Source organism: Carassius auratus, chromosome 22 (assembly GCF_003368295.1).
Source record: "Carassius auratus strain Wakin chromosome 22, ASM336829v1, whole genome shotgun sequence".
NCBI lineage: Eukaryota > Metazoa > Chordata > Actinopteri > Cypriniformes > Cyprinidae > Carassius > Carassius auratus.
Genome location: NC_039264.1, coordinates 18,228,722 through 18,241,348, shown reverse-complemented (window position 1 = coordinate 18,241,348; position 12,627 = coordinate 18,228,722). Strand labels below are relative to the sequence as shown.

The 12,627-nt window shown below is 38.2% G+C and overlaps 1 protein-coding gene across 4 annotated transcripts in view; it reads left to right on the top strand.

Moving 5' to 3' along the window:
- LOC113039885 (gamma-adducin-like) overlaps positions 1–12,627 on the top strand; it is an 82,021-nt gene that overhangs the window by 48,744 nt on the left and 20,650 nt on the right. For 2 of the 4 annotated variants that reach the window (XM_026198027.1, XM_026198028.1), the window contains one exon: positions 8,342–8,564. In XM_026198027.1, coding sequence (XP_026053812.1) covers positions 8,370–8,564 — 195 coding nt within the window. In that variant the 5' untranslated portion in view covers positions 8,342–8,369. Of the gene's footprint in view, positions 1–4,997; positions 5,260–8,341; positions 8,565–12,627 lie in introns of those variants that run through there. The other 2 variants (XM_026198026.1, XM_026198029.1) reach the window with 2 other exon arrangements.

Here is a 12,627-nt window from a genome sequence, read left to right as displayed (position 1 = left end):
ACTTTTTTTTTTTTTTTGTACCTATATTTTTTTATAATAGGATACTATTTAAAAACCAATAATTCGAAACACTTCCAAATAAAGCAAAAAAAAAAAAAAAAAAAAAAAAAAGTCTGGCTCTTCAATCTTCCCCCACCCATCGAGTGCTTGAAGTGCATCAGAAACAGAGCGCGCGCACGATTAGTTGTTGGTAATGGTAATTTGTTGTGTAGTGTGCCCGACGCCGCATCCAATGTAGACAGCACTGTTTTTGTTAACACACAGCTCGTAGAAACGGGCCTGGCGGCTTGCGCCCGTTCTAGACACGGTGAAAGTTTCCTGATTTTGACGCAAGGCCGAATTTACATGACACATTATAAATGATCATAGTCTGCGATAGATACACTGCCAAAAAGAAGAGAAGAGGATAAAGACAGAGGTAAAGAGATGTAGTGAAAGAACAATTTATTGAATAGGAGTAAGATACTATAATTTCATGGCAGTTATTTTTTACCTTAAACTTAATGTTAGCAGTTGTTCTGAGTTCTGAGTCCCCAGACTGTGATTTTGTACAATCTTGTCAGTTTTAAGACGCATTTTTTATTATCACTTTGTTTAAAATAATGTTTTACTCTACAGTTGTGCAGTTTTGGGGGGATACAGTACAGGCCAAAAGTTTTGAAACATTACTATTTTTTTACGTTTTTGAAAGAAGTTTCTTCTGCTCATCAAGCCTGCATTTATTTGATCAAAAATACAGAAAAAAATGTAATATTGTGATATATTATTACAATTTAAAATAATTTGTTTTCAATTTATTATACTTTAAATTATCATTTATTTCTGTGATGCAAAGCTGAATTTTCAGCATCATTACTCCATTCTTCAGTGTCACATGTGACATCCAGTCTATCACATGATCCTTTAGAAATCATTCTAATAAGATGATTTATTATGAGTGTTGGAAACAGTTCTGCTGTAGTGTGTGTATGTGTGTATATATATATATATATATATATATATATATATATATATATATATATATATATATATATATATATATATATATATATATATATATATATATATATATATATATATATATACATGTACATACATACATACACATGGGGCGCCAGGTAAAATCTTGCCTAGGGCAGCAAATTGGTCAGGGCCGGCCCTGATCCACACTCACCATTTTCGAGAAGACTGGCTGTAAGAATTCAGATGTCTGAGGTACTATAAGCATTAGAACTACCTTTCACCAAATACAAAAGCCAGCTCAACCTTCAAAGGAAGAATGGCTTAAAACTTAACGAAACATACAACAACGATACAGCATGCACACAAACTTTTTTACTATGCACATTTTTTATTCTGAGTGTATGGAATTTTGTTTACTATTTGTACTGTCTTGACAGCGATGGTGCTGTCAGTTTACCTTGTTGTTGCATTTTCAAAAGTGCAGAATAAAATGTGACACTGAATTTGAAACAGCACATTGTAATTTCTGCATCTATTATTAAAGTATTTATTAGTAATACAGTGGAAATTAGTAGATTTGGTTAGCATGTTGATTTACGGTGTGCGCCCCTAAATTTTCTGGTTGTGCCCCTAAAATTTTCAGTTGGGGGCCACTGTGCTCCTAGTGAAAAAGTTAGTCTGGAGCCCTGGGGATGGAACGATTTGTGGGAAATCAAAAAATCTAACTGTACAGTTCTCTAATATGGTTTGCTATGAATAACACGCAAGACAAACTAGGTTCGGCTAATATGTGACCCTGGACCAAAAAAGCAGTCTTAAGTCGCTGGGGTATATTTGTGGCAATAGCCAAAAAAACATTGTATGGTTCAGTTAATATATTAATCTAAATTTTTTTTTAAATGTACACTTAAGAATGGTTTTGTGGTCCAGGGTTACATATATGTTTCTGTTGATGGATGCACATTCTGGATTCCCAATACATTACAACAACGTATTAATAAAACAGATTAATAGAAAATTAATCTGTCACAAATATCATTGAAATTAAGTTAAATTAAATTAAATCAAAACTGCCTAATTTTACCGAATGAAATGACGACCTGGAAAGTGTTATAGAACGATGCAAGCTTTGATGTGTTGATGGAGGCGATCGACTCCATCTTTTCTTTGATCTTCTATGTTTGGATGTAGTCTTTGATTAAAAAACAAATTCTTTAATTTTCTTACCTTTTTTTATTTTATTTTTATGAAAAGTGTTGATCAATTTTTTGAAGCTCTGTTCTTTTGACATATTGCAACGTTCAGATATTCATTCAACAAAACATGAACATTTTGTGAAAATTATCAAAAAATGCTGGCAGTAGATAATGTTTTTCACAAGCCTTTGGAACAGACTGTAAACTTTTCATATATTTTAATTATTAGAAATTATTATTATTTTTACCAATTATATAAATGAATTATCATACAGTACATTCCAAAATCACTAGACAACTTTTACACCAAGATGATGAAAAACATATGATTTTACTTTTAATGTGCCCTCATGTCTAGACCATAATGTTTAAATTGCCCATCTATTTTCACTACACCAGAGCTAGTTGCCTAATGAATTCATTTCTATCCCTCAGTACCTGAGACGACGTCTCTTTTAGACACTGTTTGTGTGTGATCTTCTAAAATGAATGAATTTAATGAGTTTGTCTCAGTTCCAAGTTTATGTGCAGGTTCAATAAGAGTTTTTGACATACACTGTCTGCATTGTTCAGAAGTCATATTGAGTTAAATATTAGCCTCCGGCCACAATGATCCTGCCCTTCTCCGAGACATCACTCAAAAAGAGCCACACTACATCCAAACATGAGAAATGATGGCCTGATTTGATATCACAACAATGTGTGTCTGTGTGTAAAGCCACAACTGTGGGCTATATTTTACAGTTTTTATCAGTGCAAACAATGGTTTCGCACTGTATGCAAACACTCAGCAGCGATAAGGACTGACGATCCGCAGAAGAGTCATACGAAAGGGCGAGAATGATCAAATCCGGTTTGAACCAAGTGTTAAAACAAAGTGCAAGACCCGGATGTCTGTAATTGAAGGGGAAAGTGGTCTGCGATGACGTCTTGTGTTTGCATTCCAGCGTTTTAGCGTCGCATAATGCACTCGTACAATGAGATACCTGTGGGAAACATGGAGCAGAACCATCGGAGAGAGAGAGAGAGAGAGAGAGAGAGAGTAAACAGTGATGGTGTGTGTTTGCGTAAGACCACGGGGAAGTACGCACACACATCTGCACCTGTTCTGTTGGGATTGCTCAAGTCAGATAGTAGGCAAAGAGGGAATTGTGGGAAAGGGAGCGATAACAGGGCACAGTCTCCATAAAACTATGGCTTTATTTCAGGCCAAACCACGAGACGGAGATTTTCCGCTCGCTTTTGCCGGCTCGCAGGAATTCCTGCATGTGCTCTGGCTTTCGATCTGATCGACTGTCCTCCCTCTGGACCTTTGTGAACTGTCTCATGGAAAACCATTTCATTATAGTCTGTTTGTCTCTCTCGTTTTCTCTTCTTATTGGTTCACTTTAATCAGTGATCATATCCAGAAGCTGCCATTTAAACTGCATAGAGTTGGATTCCTGGATTGAATTTGTGTGTGTTTGGTCTGTCTTCCTGTACTGTTGGATGTCTGTGTACACAACAATCGTGATCCTTTCTTCCCTGATGTCATCTGAGATAAGGTGTGTGAACTGTATACGCGAGTTATGTTTATCTGTGTTATTATGTTGACAGGAAAAGGTTTACGAGAGAGAGCGAGATTTATGAGCGTGATATCTGACATGTCTGTATGCTCTTCTGATACCCGTTTTTTAAAAGTACACAAAAAATGCTAAAATATCTTCTAACTGTAATATAATACAGTATTTGTGGTTTAAATGTTTCTCGACAAAATATAAAAAGGCATGGTACACAGCAAATACATTGTCATCTACCGACAGACTCAAACTAGGCCATGATAACCTTGACCTCGTGTCATAGATGTTCAAACAAATGGACTTGAATATGTCGTTTTTCAGAGAGCGAGTATGTGATATAAAGTGTTGCCAGTGCTCTGGATGGCAGGTTGTGGGAAATAGTTATTCAGTTTTGTTTATTTACTTGTGCTGGATGCTTTTAGAGGCCAGTTATGAAATGGAGTATAATTGTTGTCATTGTAAATATTCATGTTTCTATGGCCACGGAGGATAATCAGAGATTGTGCGTCACATTAACCACACAAACATGAACACACTGTATTTTTTATATATATTTCCACAAATTAGCACAGCGTACAGTTGTGTTTTGAGTTCTGTCTGTATGAACGTGCAACGGGAGTCAAGCCCGTATTCCTTACCAGTAAACATATTCACAGTGACCAACGTAAAATCAAAGATTGTGACGTTTATGGAACGAAAAGTCTTATAACTTGACAACTCTGACATGACAAGAGTCCAATCGAGCCACGAGTTCTTTCATCAAACCTTCTATGTGTTTCTGCTTGTAATCCATTCAGAATATCTTGCTGAATATGCAATTTCATTAAATGCTAATTTTGCTTGCTTTTACACACTAACAAGTCTGAATTGTTGTCTGGTAATCCAGGGCATGTCACAGATGCTGTCGATTGTATTGAACCCAAAACATTGATTGAATGCAGTGGAACACAACTTGCCAACATTCTGTATTGTCAGATTTGTTTGTTTTTACGAGGTTGTTTTGAATCACAACTGTGAATCTTCTAATCTATGCGCTGACTGCTCGTTTGATTTCAGGTACAGTGTGGATTTGTGTCGTACAATACAGTCAACTCCTTTATATATATCTCTCTCACACGCACTGAGTATCGTAAACACTGACCTTTAAATCTTTTAGCTGGGACACGGGTGGGCGGGGCATAGATGACACCCTTCGCTCCGATTGGTCGATCGCATTCGTGCGCTTGGAGAAGGGGCGGATTAGATGGTCACGTGACCGCCTCACTCACTCACTCACTCACTCTCTCTCACTGCAGAAGTAGATTCTCGCAAACACACACTACAACCAAAACCCCCCCTTTTACGAGGGAAGAGGAGTGTCGCTGTGTGAGAGCAGCGTTTTGCGCTTTACTGAGTGGAATTTGGGAGAGTTTGTGCAGTTCGGGGGCTGTTTTTGTCGTGTTTTATCCTCTGAGGTAATCTGGGATTCTTGAGGCGGGAATGAGAGAGATGCGCTCGAGCGCTTAACGTTACTGGACTTTCACTCTGTGAGGAGCAAACAGGTGAGTTTAAAGGCTTACACTTCTGGAAAAAACACCCCGTTATGTTTTCTGGGTTATGTTTTAACGACGAACTATCGTTTAGAGTCAAGTTTTGTGGTGAAACAGATCACTCATGTCGTTGCATGCAATCCCAACAGCGTTGAATCGCTTCAAAAGAGGGATTTAACGTTATTCTTCAACTGACTCTTTTTTTTTTTTTTTATCTTAAACGCTTTCGTCGTATGTCCCGTGAGTTTAAAACGTAACGTTAATGTCACTGATTGTTTTTTCGCTTACCTTGTCGTTCTTTTCTATTCTGAGCGCGAGACCCCTGTGCCGCGACTGAAATCTGAGTCCCAAAATCTTTGGCGCCCTATTTATAGAGCTGCTAAAGATAAGAGGAGAATTAGTACGCGTACTAAAGATGAGGGGCGTGCGAGGATGCGGAGCACACTCAGATTTACTTTAGGACTATAAATAATATAACGATATCTCCCTGGACCACAAAACCAGTCATAATATTAATCATTTTTACTTATGTATTTTTTGTAAAATTGTTCCTAAGTAAGTTTTCCATTGATGTATCGATATTTGTTAGGATAGGACAATATTTGGCTGAGATACAACTGGAATCTGAGGATGCAAAACAATGAGGAAATGGCCTTTTAAAGTTGCCCACATTAAGTCCTTAGCAATGCATATCACTAATCAAAAATTAAGTTTTGATATATTTATGTTAGGAAATGTACAAAATATCTCCATTGAACATGATCGTCACTTAATATCCGAAATATTTTTGGCATAAAAGATAAAATGATTATTGTTACACATGCAGTGTATTGTTGGCTATTGCTACAGATATACCTGTGCTGCTTATGACTATGTGCTCCAAGTTCACAAATATGAAAGTCGTGACATTTTGTTAAATCTGTTTGTTTGTTTTTAATCCAAATTAGTTGTCGGTTAGTGTGTTAAAAGGTCAGCCGGGGATGCTGTGATCGGGAAGCAGTGGTTGTGATGGCTCATGTGAAGGTGTTTTTCCATCTGAAATGGGAATCCTGTCACTCTGCATCTAAACTGTGTGAGAGAAAGCAGCTCCACAATGAGCCATTGACTGTAGGGCACACTGAATCTTGTGACTCGTACTGCTGGTGACCCTGTTGTGTATTTTATTGTCCTGTGTGACTATTGTATTACTAGTGTCCTTTCTGTTATTGCAAGCCTGACTATGCATGAGAGATCCTGCACAGCACTTCATTATTGCCTGTAGTCAGAGTCCGAACAGCTGTTGAAGTGAGGATTGAGGAACCTCCCTGTTCTTTCCTCACATTTCCCACACTTTTTTTTTCTTTTTCTTTTTTCTCTCTCTCATACACCAACCCTAACAGTTTGAAACAATCAACAACACGTCCCAGATCAACACACTGCTGTACACAAAGCAGTCAATAAACTGAGATTGACAGTTTGTGTTATATAATTTAATGTATGGGGGGTGTCTGCCGCCTGTCCCAGTACATTAGAGTCATGTCCAGATTCATGTGGTGTCTCTTTTTCCTCTTTCACTTTCTTTTTACAGGAAATAGCATCATAACCATTTAATTTTATGGTCTGTAGAAGAAAGGCAGTCATAACAGCTTTGAAACAACTTAAGGCTGACTAAACCTCATTTTTGGATCTTAAAGAGACCAATACTGTGGTTTTTGTCTGGTAAAATCCAGCCACCTGTTGTTGTTGTCATTGTTTCGAGTGGTTCTGCCTTTTGGCAGTCTGTGTGTTGTGTTTCTGTTTCTGGGTGGGTGTGTTGCCAATGATAGATTTGATATTGCATCATGAGTAGAAACACGTGAGCTTTGTGTGTACACATGCGGTTTGTTGTCTTGACTTCAGAATAAACTTAAGCGGCGGCCCCTTGTTCTCCCTGCTTTAGTTTACTTTGATCCATTTTAGCATTTGTTTATGTTTGTGCTTATTTGGCTTTTCCACCAAGAATGCAACTCTCTTATTCAGGTTAATACAGTTTCTGCTTTCTTACACGTGTGTTCACACGCTTACAAATGTGCAGTGTGGTATTGCCGTTGTTGGCTTGGGCTCTTTTATTAAGCCCACCCTCAGTACGTGTGTATGTTTTGTTTTTGTTTTCTGGCAGAGTTGCGTGTCTCTAATCTGAACCATCTTTCCAAGTGCCATTTGACCTGAATGAGCATCTTAGCAACGCACAGCAGAGAAAAGAAGCCCCTCCAGAGTGAATCGCAGAAGAGAGCGAGTGTGAAAGCCTAGAGTGGTGCAGGTGAAAGCTTTTACCGAGGCCTGGGAACAACAGTCCCAGCTGAATGTCTGGAGATTGCAAAGCGTCGCTATTAAGATATCCAGGATTAAGGGTTTGAAGAAACCTCGAATGGCAACTTTGCCCCATGAAATGAATGGTTCTTGAAATCATGTAATCTGTTCAGGTGAAGCATGTTATTACTCAGATCAGACTTTCTTTTTTCACCAATAAAAATTCACATTGGAATGCAAAAACGTTGCATTATAATGATGCAATGGCGACCAGATTATATCACTTAAAATCTGAAAAAGTCTTACACCATCTGGAGAAATTAATTTCTAATGCTCTACAGCTTGACTCGCACTAGAGAGAGAAATCCACATCTGGAACAATAGTGTGTGTTTATGAGAGAGAACCGAAATCAGGCTTATCTAAACCTGATATTGTTAGAGGATAGTGCTGCCCTCCTGTTGTTTGACCTGACGCCACCCTTCACTGTTGGCGGGACAGCCCCTCTATTCTTTTTGTCAAGGGTGAACAAAGAACGAAGTCAATGGTGAATAGAGATACTCTCAGCGAGCGAGTTTAGCTAATGTGCGGTTGGCTGTTTTTTGATTGTATTGATCGGTGGACTTATGTGCTGGTTTGTGTGGGATGATGAGTCTGTCCTCGGGGCATTGCTGATCGAGACTGTTTTGCCTGTCAAATGAAGTGCACAGACTTCCTCTCTGTGGACTAGGAATGTGCAACTAGAAGTATTAAGAGATTTTTCATGAATAATGATATTTGCACACAGGACATGTGCATACTCAAGCTAAATCTCTTTTTTTTCTTCAGGTGAAGACAGCAGGAACATTCAGTAGAGATGAGTGGCGAGTTGAGACAGGGGGTGGTGACGACCCCTCCGCCCCCCAGCGTGGGGAAAAAAGAGGGCTACTTCGACCGCATCAACGAAAACGACCCTGAATACCTGCGAGCACGCAACATGTCACCAGATCTGCGACAAGACTTCAACATGATGGAGCAGAAGAAAAGGGTCACACAGATACTACAGAGTCCAGTAAGAAAACACAAACACGTGACACTTTGGTGTTCCCAGCGGAAAATGACTGGGCTTTTAGAAATGGCTTTTAAATCTCATATACCAAATCTTGGACTCAATCTTTTTATTACATTTGTTTTCTTTGTTTTTTGCGTATTTATTTTTGGAACTGATTGATCGCTGGCCTCAATGTTTGAGTAAAAAAAAACATTAATTGTGGGTAATTTTGGAAATATTCCCTCAAAAAAAGGAGACCTTTGACCAGCTGGCTCCAAAAAAAGAAATAAAAAACCTGTGCTAATTGAAAGAAAACAAGTTGATAAAAATATTGAATACTAAATATGTAAATAATGTAGAATAATAAGAAGCAGTTTTTTTTGTATTTGATTATTTTAGTCTGGGAACACCACAAGTTTTAGTCCAATGCGAAAACAATAACTATCATTTTCAGGAAAAAGAATATCTTCTGGTTAAAATGATCAGAACACAAGTAAAGTAAAGGTTAAAGATGGAGGAGACCATGAAAGAACAATATTTGTTGCCCCAGCAAACCCACAGGGAATGGTCCTCTGAACTGTATTTTTTTTTTTCTTGGTGTTAAGAACAATAAAAAGTGTGTGTATATATGTGTGTATATATATATATATATATATATATATATATATATATATATTTAAAAAAAACATTTTCCACTGTAAAGAACCTTTTGTGCAATGCAAAACTTCTATAAATGTTTAAAGTTCTTTAAAGAGCCATCAATTCCAATAAAAGAACCTTTATTAACCCTTGAATTGGAATCTATGGTTACATGACTTTTATGGTTCCATCTTTTTCAACACAAATACGTTTTAGTTTGTGAAGTGTTGTTCATCACACTTACAAAAAAATGGTTCTCTTGGTTCTTATTTTTCTGAAAATTTCTTTGAGCAAACAAAAATGTTTCTTCTGTGGTAAAAACCCCTTTTGAACCTTTATTTTGTAATGTTTTGTAAAGTTATTGTACTGAACAGGGATGTTTTCCACTGATTTAATCAGCAAGAATGTGCTTTCAACGTAAAAGTGTTTACTTATAGATTTTAAAGGCTGTCTCGAGCCGTGTGGTTTTGAGTAAATGCCACACTGCCCTGAAGTTTACATTTTAAAACTCAGCATGAACTCGTGAAGTTGGTTTTGAACCCAGCTGGTTGCACCTTACACTGCCTCTCTGTTGACAATGAAAGATTTATGGTTTATTCTTGTCAGATGAGCAGGTTTGTCAGTCGCTTAATTGTGCGTTTGGTGTGATGTTTTGAGTTACAGCTCAATCATGCGCACAAATCCACAGCTGCACCATAAAAGCCATCTGGAAGACCACACCCTATTAAACGCACACCGCCGACTTCCACATCTCGTATATAAACACAATCCAGCCTGCGAAGCACCTCTGACCTACAGTAGAGAGAGATTATAGTGAGCGTGCACACACGCGTGCGATTAGTTGACACACACTGGAGAGATTACAAAGAACATACTGCACAGATTACACTCCTGCAGACATTTCTGCAAACACATACTGTGTTTAAAGCAATGTTCAGAGTTCAATAGAAGTTAAGCTGTATGGATGGCTTCTGTCACATGCTGCAAATAAATCCAACTCCCACACAGATTGAAAACAACTACTTGTATTCAGCAAGGATGCTTTCGATTAGTCAAAAGTGACAGTAAAGTCATTTTATAATGTCAAAAAAGATTTAAACCGAATTCGTCAAATATTCTAGAAAAAAAAATGGTTTAGAATATTAATAGTAAGATGTTTTCAACATTGATGATGATATTTAATGTTTTTGGAGCACACGCAGTTGCTGAAAACTCAGATTTGCTCTCATAAATGACTTTTTAAATGTGTTTTAAATTGTAATGATATTTAATGTTGCTACTGTTTCCTGCATTTTTTTAATCAAATGAATGCAGAGAAAACCTAGAGAATTTTGAGCACTGTATTTACAGTATGTGAAACTGAAATAGATTGTAAAACCTGCGGTTGTGATAAAACAGAGGCTGTGTGAGGCAGGACGGTTGATCACGGCAGCGCCGCTGGGCTTTATTAGCAGCAGCTATCCAAGCACGTGTTTCTGAGACTCTTCTCACTCATCCTACACTCTCTGTGGAGAGGAGCCAGGCAGGGCAGGCAGCAGGTGTATCGACACACAGGCCTGTGTGTTTACGTCTGCACTATCAGAGCTGATTCAACAAGCCTCTCTTTCATCTCCCTCTCTCTGCAGGGTTTCTGCGTATGTGCTGACACACAGAAGAGCACTGCTTAAATTGCATGTCTCTCCGTGGACTGTGTTTAAGGTCAGACTATTATAGGCAGGGCAGAGTTTGCAATGCTTAGGCCTGATCTGTGCTGTCACAACCAAAAACAAATGAAGACATATTAAGGTCAACGTATCCCGCTCAGGAACCAAGCGGAAAAATAGCGGTTTGCACTGAGGGACCGCTGAGATTTACTTAGGAGGTGAAACAACATGTTAATGATATTAAACCGTAATGGCACAATTGAATTTGTCTTGAATTTCCTCCCTTGGGTTATTTTTAGTTTCCCCACTCCCCTCTGTTTCCCTCTTCAGCATGAAAGCACGCCATTTCCAGAGTCGTAGCTGTTTTCCAAGAGCTCTGTGGTTTGGGTCGGTCGGGACACTTACATTTGAGAGAAATTTCTGCTGAGAGGCAGGCGGGGATTGTTCATACCCTGTCCCGAGCGTCCACTTCTCATCCAAGCACAATTTAATACTCGCACAGGCAACTAGAGTCCCAGGATATCTCCATCTCACCTTTGTGCTTTGGCAAGACTTGGCCGGTTTTGGCTCGGGCTGCTTCGTTTGAAGCCATGTAAGGTGAATGGGTTATTAAAGTAAATTCACCACATCTGATCATCCTGGCCCACATTACAGAGTCACAAAGCTCAGATAACGCCCATCTTCCCCCATGAAGGATATGGTTTTATGGTTTGATATAAATGTAGTTACTATGTTTTGTGTTGTTATGATGTTAGATGAACACCGCTTTGATCTAGTGACAAGTGTGGGCATGTTAGCCCATGTTTGTGTGATGGCGTATCCCTACAAGAGCGTGTTGGCTGCAGGTTTGTTTTTTGGAGGCAGGTTTGATGATTCCCACGGTTAATCTTCCGTCATGATGCAGTTGACCTCTAAAGCACTTTGCTTAAATATTTACATGTTCACATATTATTTTAGTTCATTTAGTTCAAGACAAGCATCACTTTTACTGTTACTCACACTTAAAGGGTTAGTTCACCCAAAAATGAAAATTCTGTCATTAATTAGTCACCCTCATGTCGTTCCAAACCCGTAAGACATTCATTTATCTTCAAAACACAAATTAATATATTTTTTATGAAATCCAAGAGTTTTCTGACTAGGGTTGCAAAGGGGTGGAAAATATTCGAAAACTTTCCAAAAATCTCTGGAAGATTCCCCAGAAATCTTCAAGACACATTCAAGCCCCAGACAGATAGTAAGGACATCATCAAAATGTCAGATTTCTTAGATTCCATCAAAAATATATTAATTAATGTTTCAAAGGTGGAGGATTTTAGAACGGCATTAAAATGTGAAATTAATGACAGGATTTTCATTTTTGGGCAAACTTACCTTTTTAAGACTGCAGTGAAATTTTGGCAAAATGTCATCGAACAGCTGTTAATGTGCTTCACTTTTACGGTTAAGATTCTAAAACCATTACCGTAACTTTTTAGGCTATTACGTAAGGGATAATATACATCCAGCCAATTGTTATCGCATAATAACCCCCGACAAGGTGATCAGGACCCTTACGCAAAGCGGAGGCTACTTGCCTCAAGTAAATAATTAGACAAAAATGTATTAGCTAATTAAACACAAAGCTTTCACCAAGAGAAAATGTTTCTAGCAAGAACACTTGACCCTGTTTTTAGTTTTTACTGGTAGTTATCAAAGGATAATATACCTCAGAATCTCGCAACTGACCAATCAGAATCAAGCATTCCACAGAGCCTGATGTGTGCTTTAAATGAATTTGTTTTTCTTTCTATTTTTTCAGT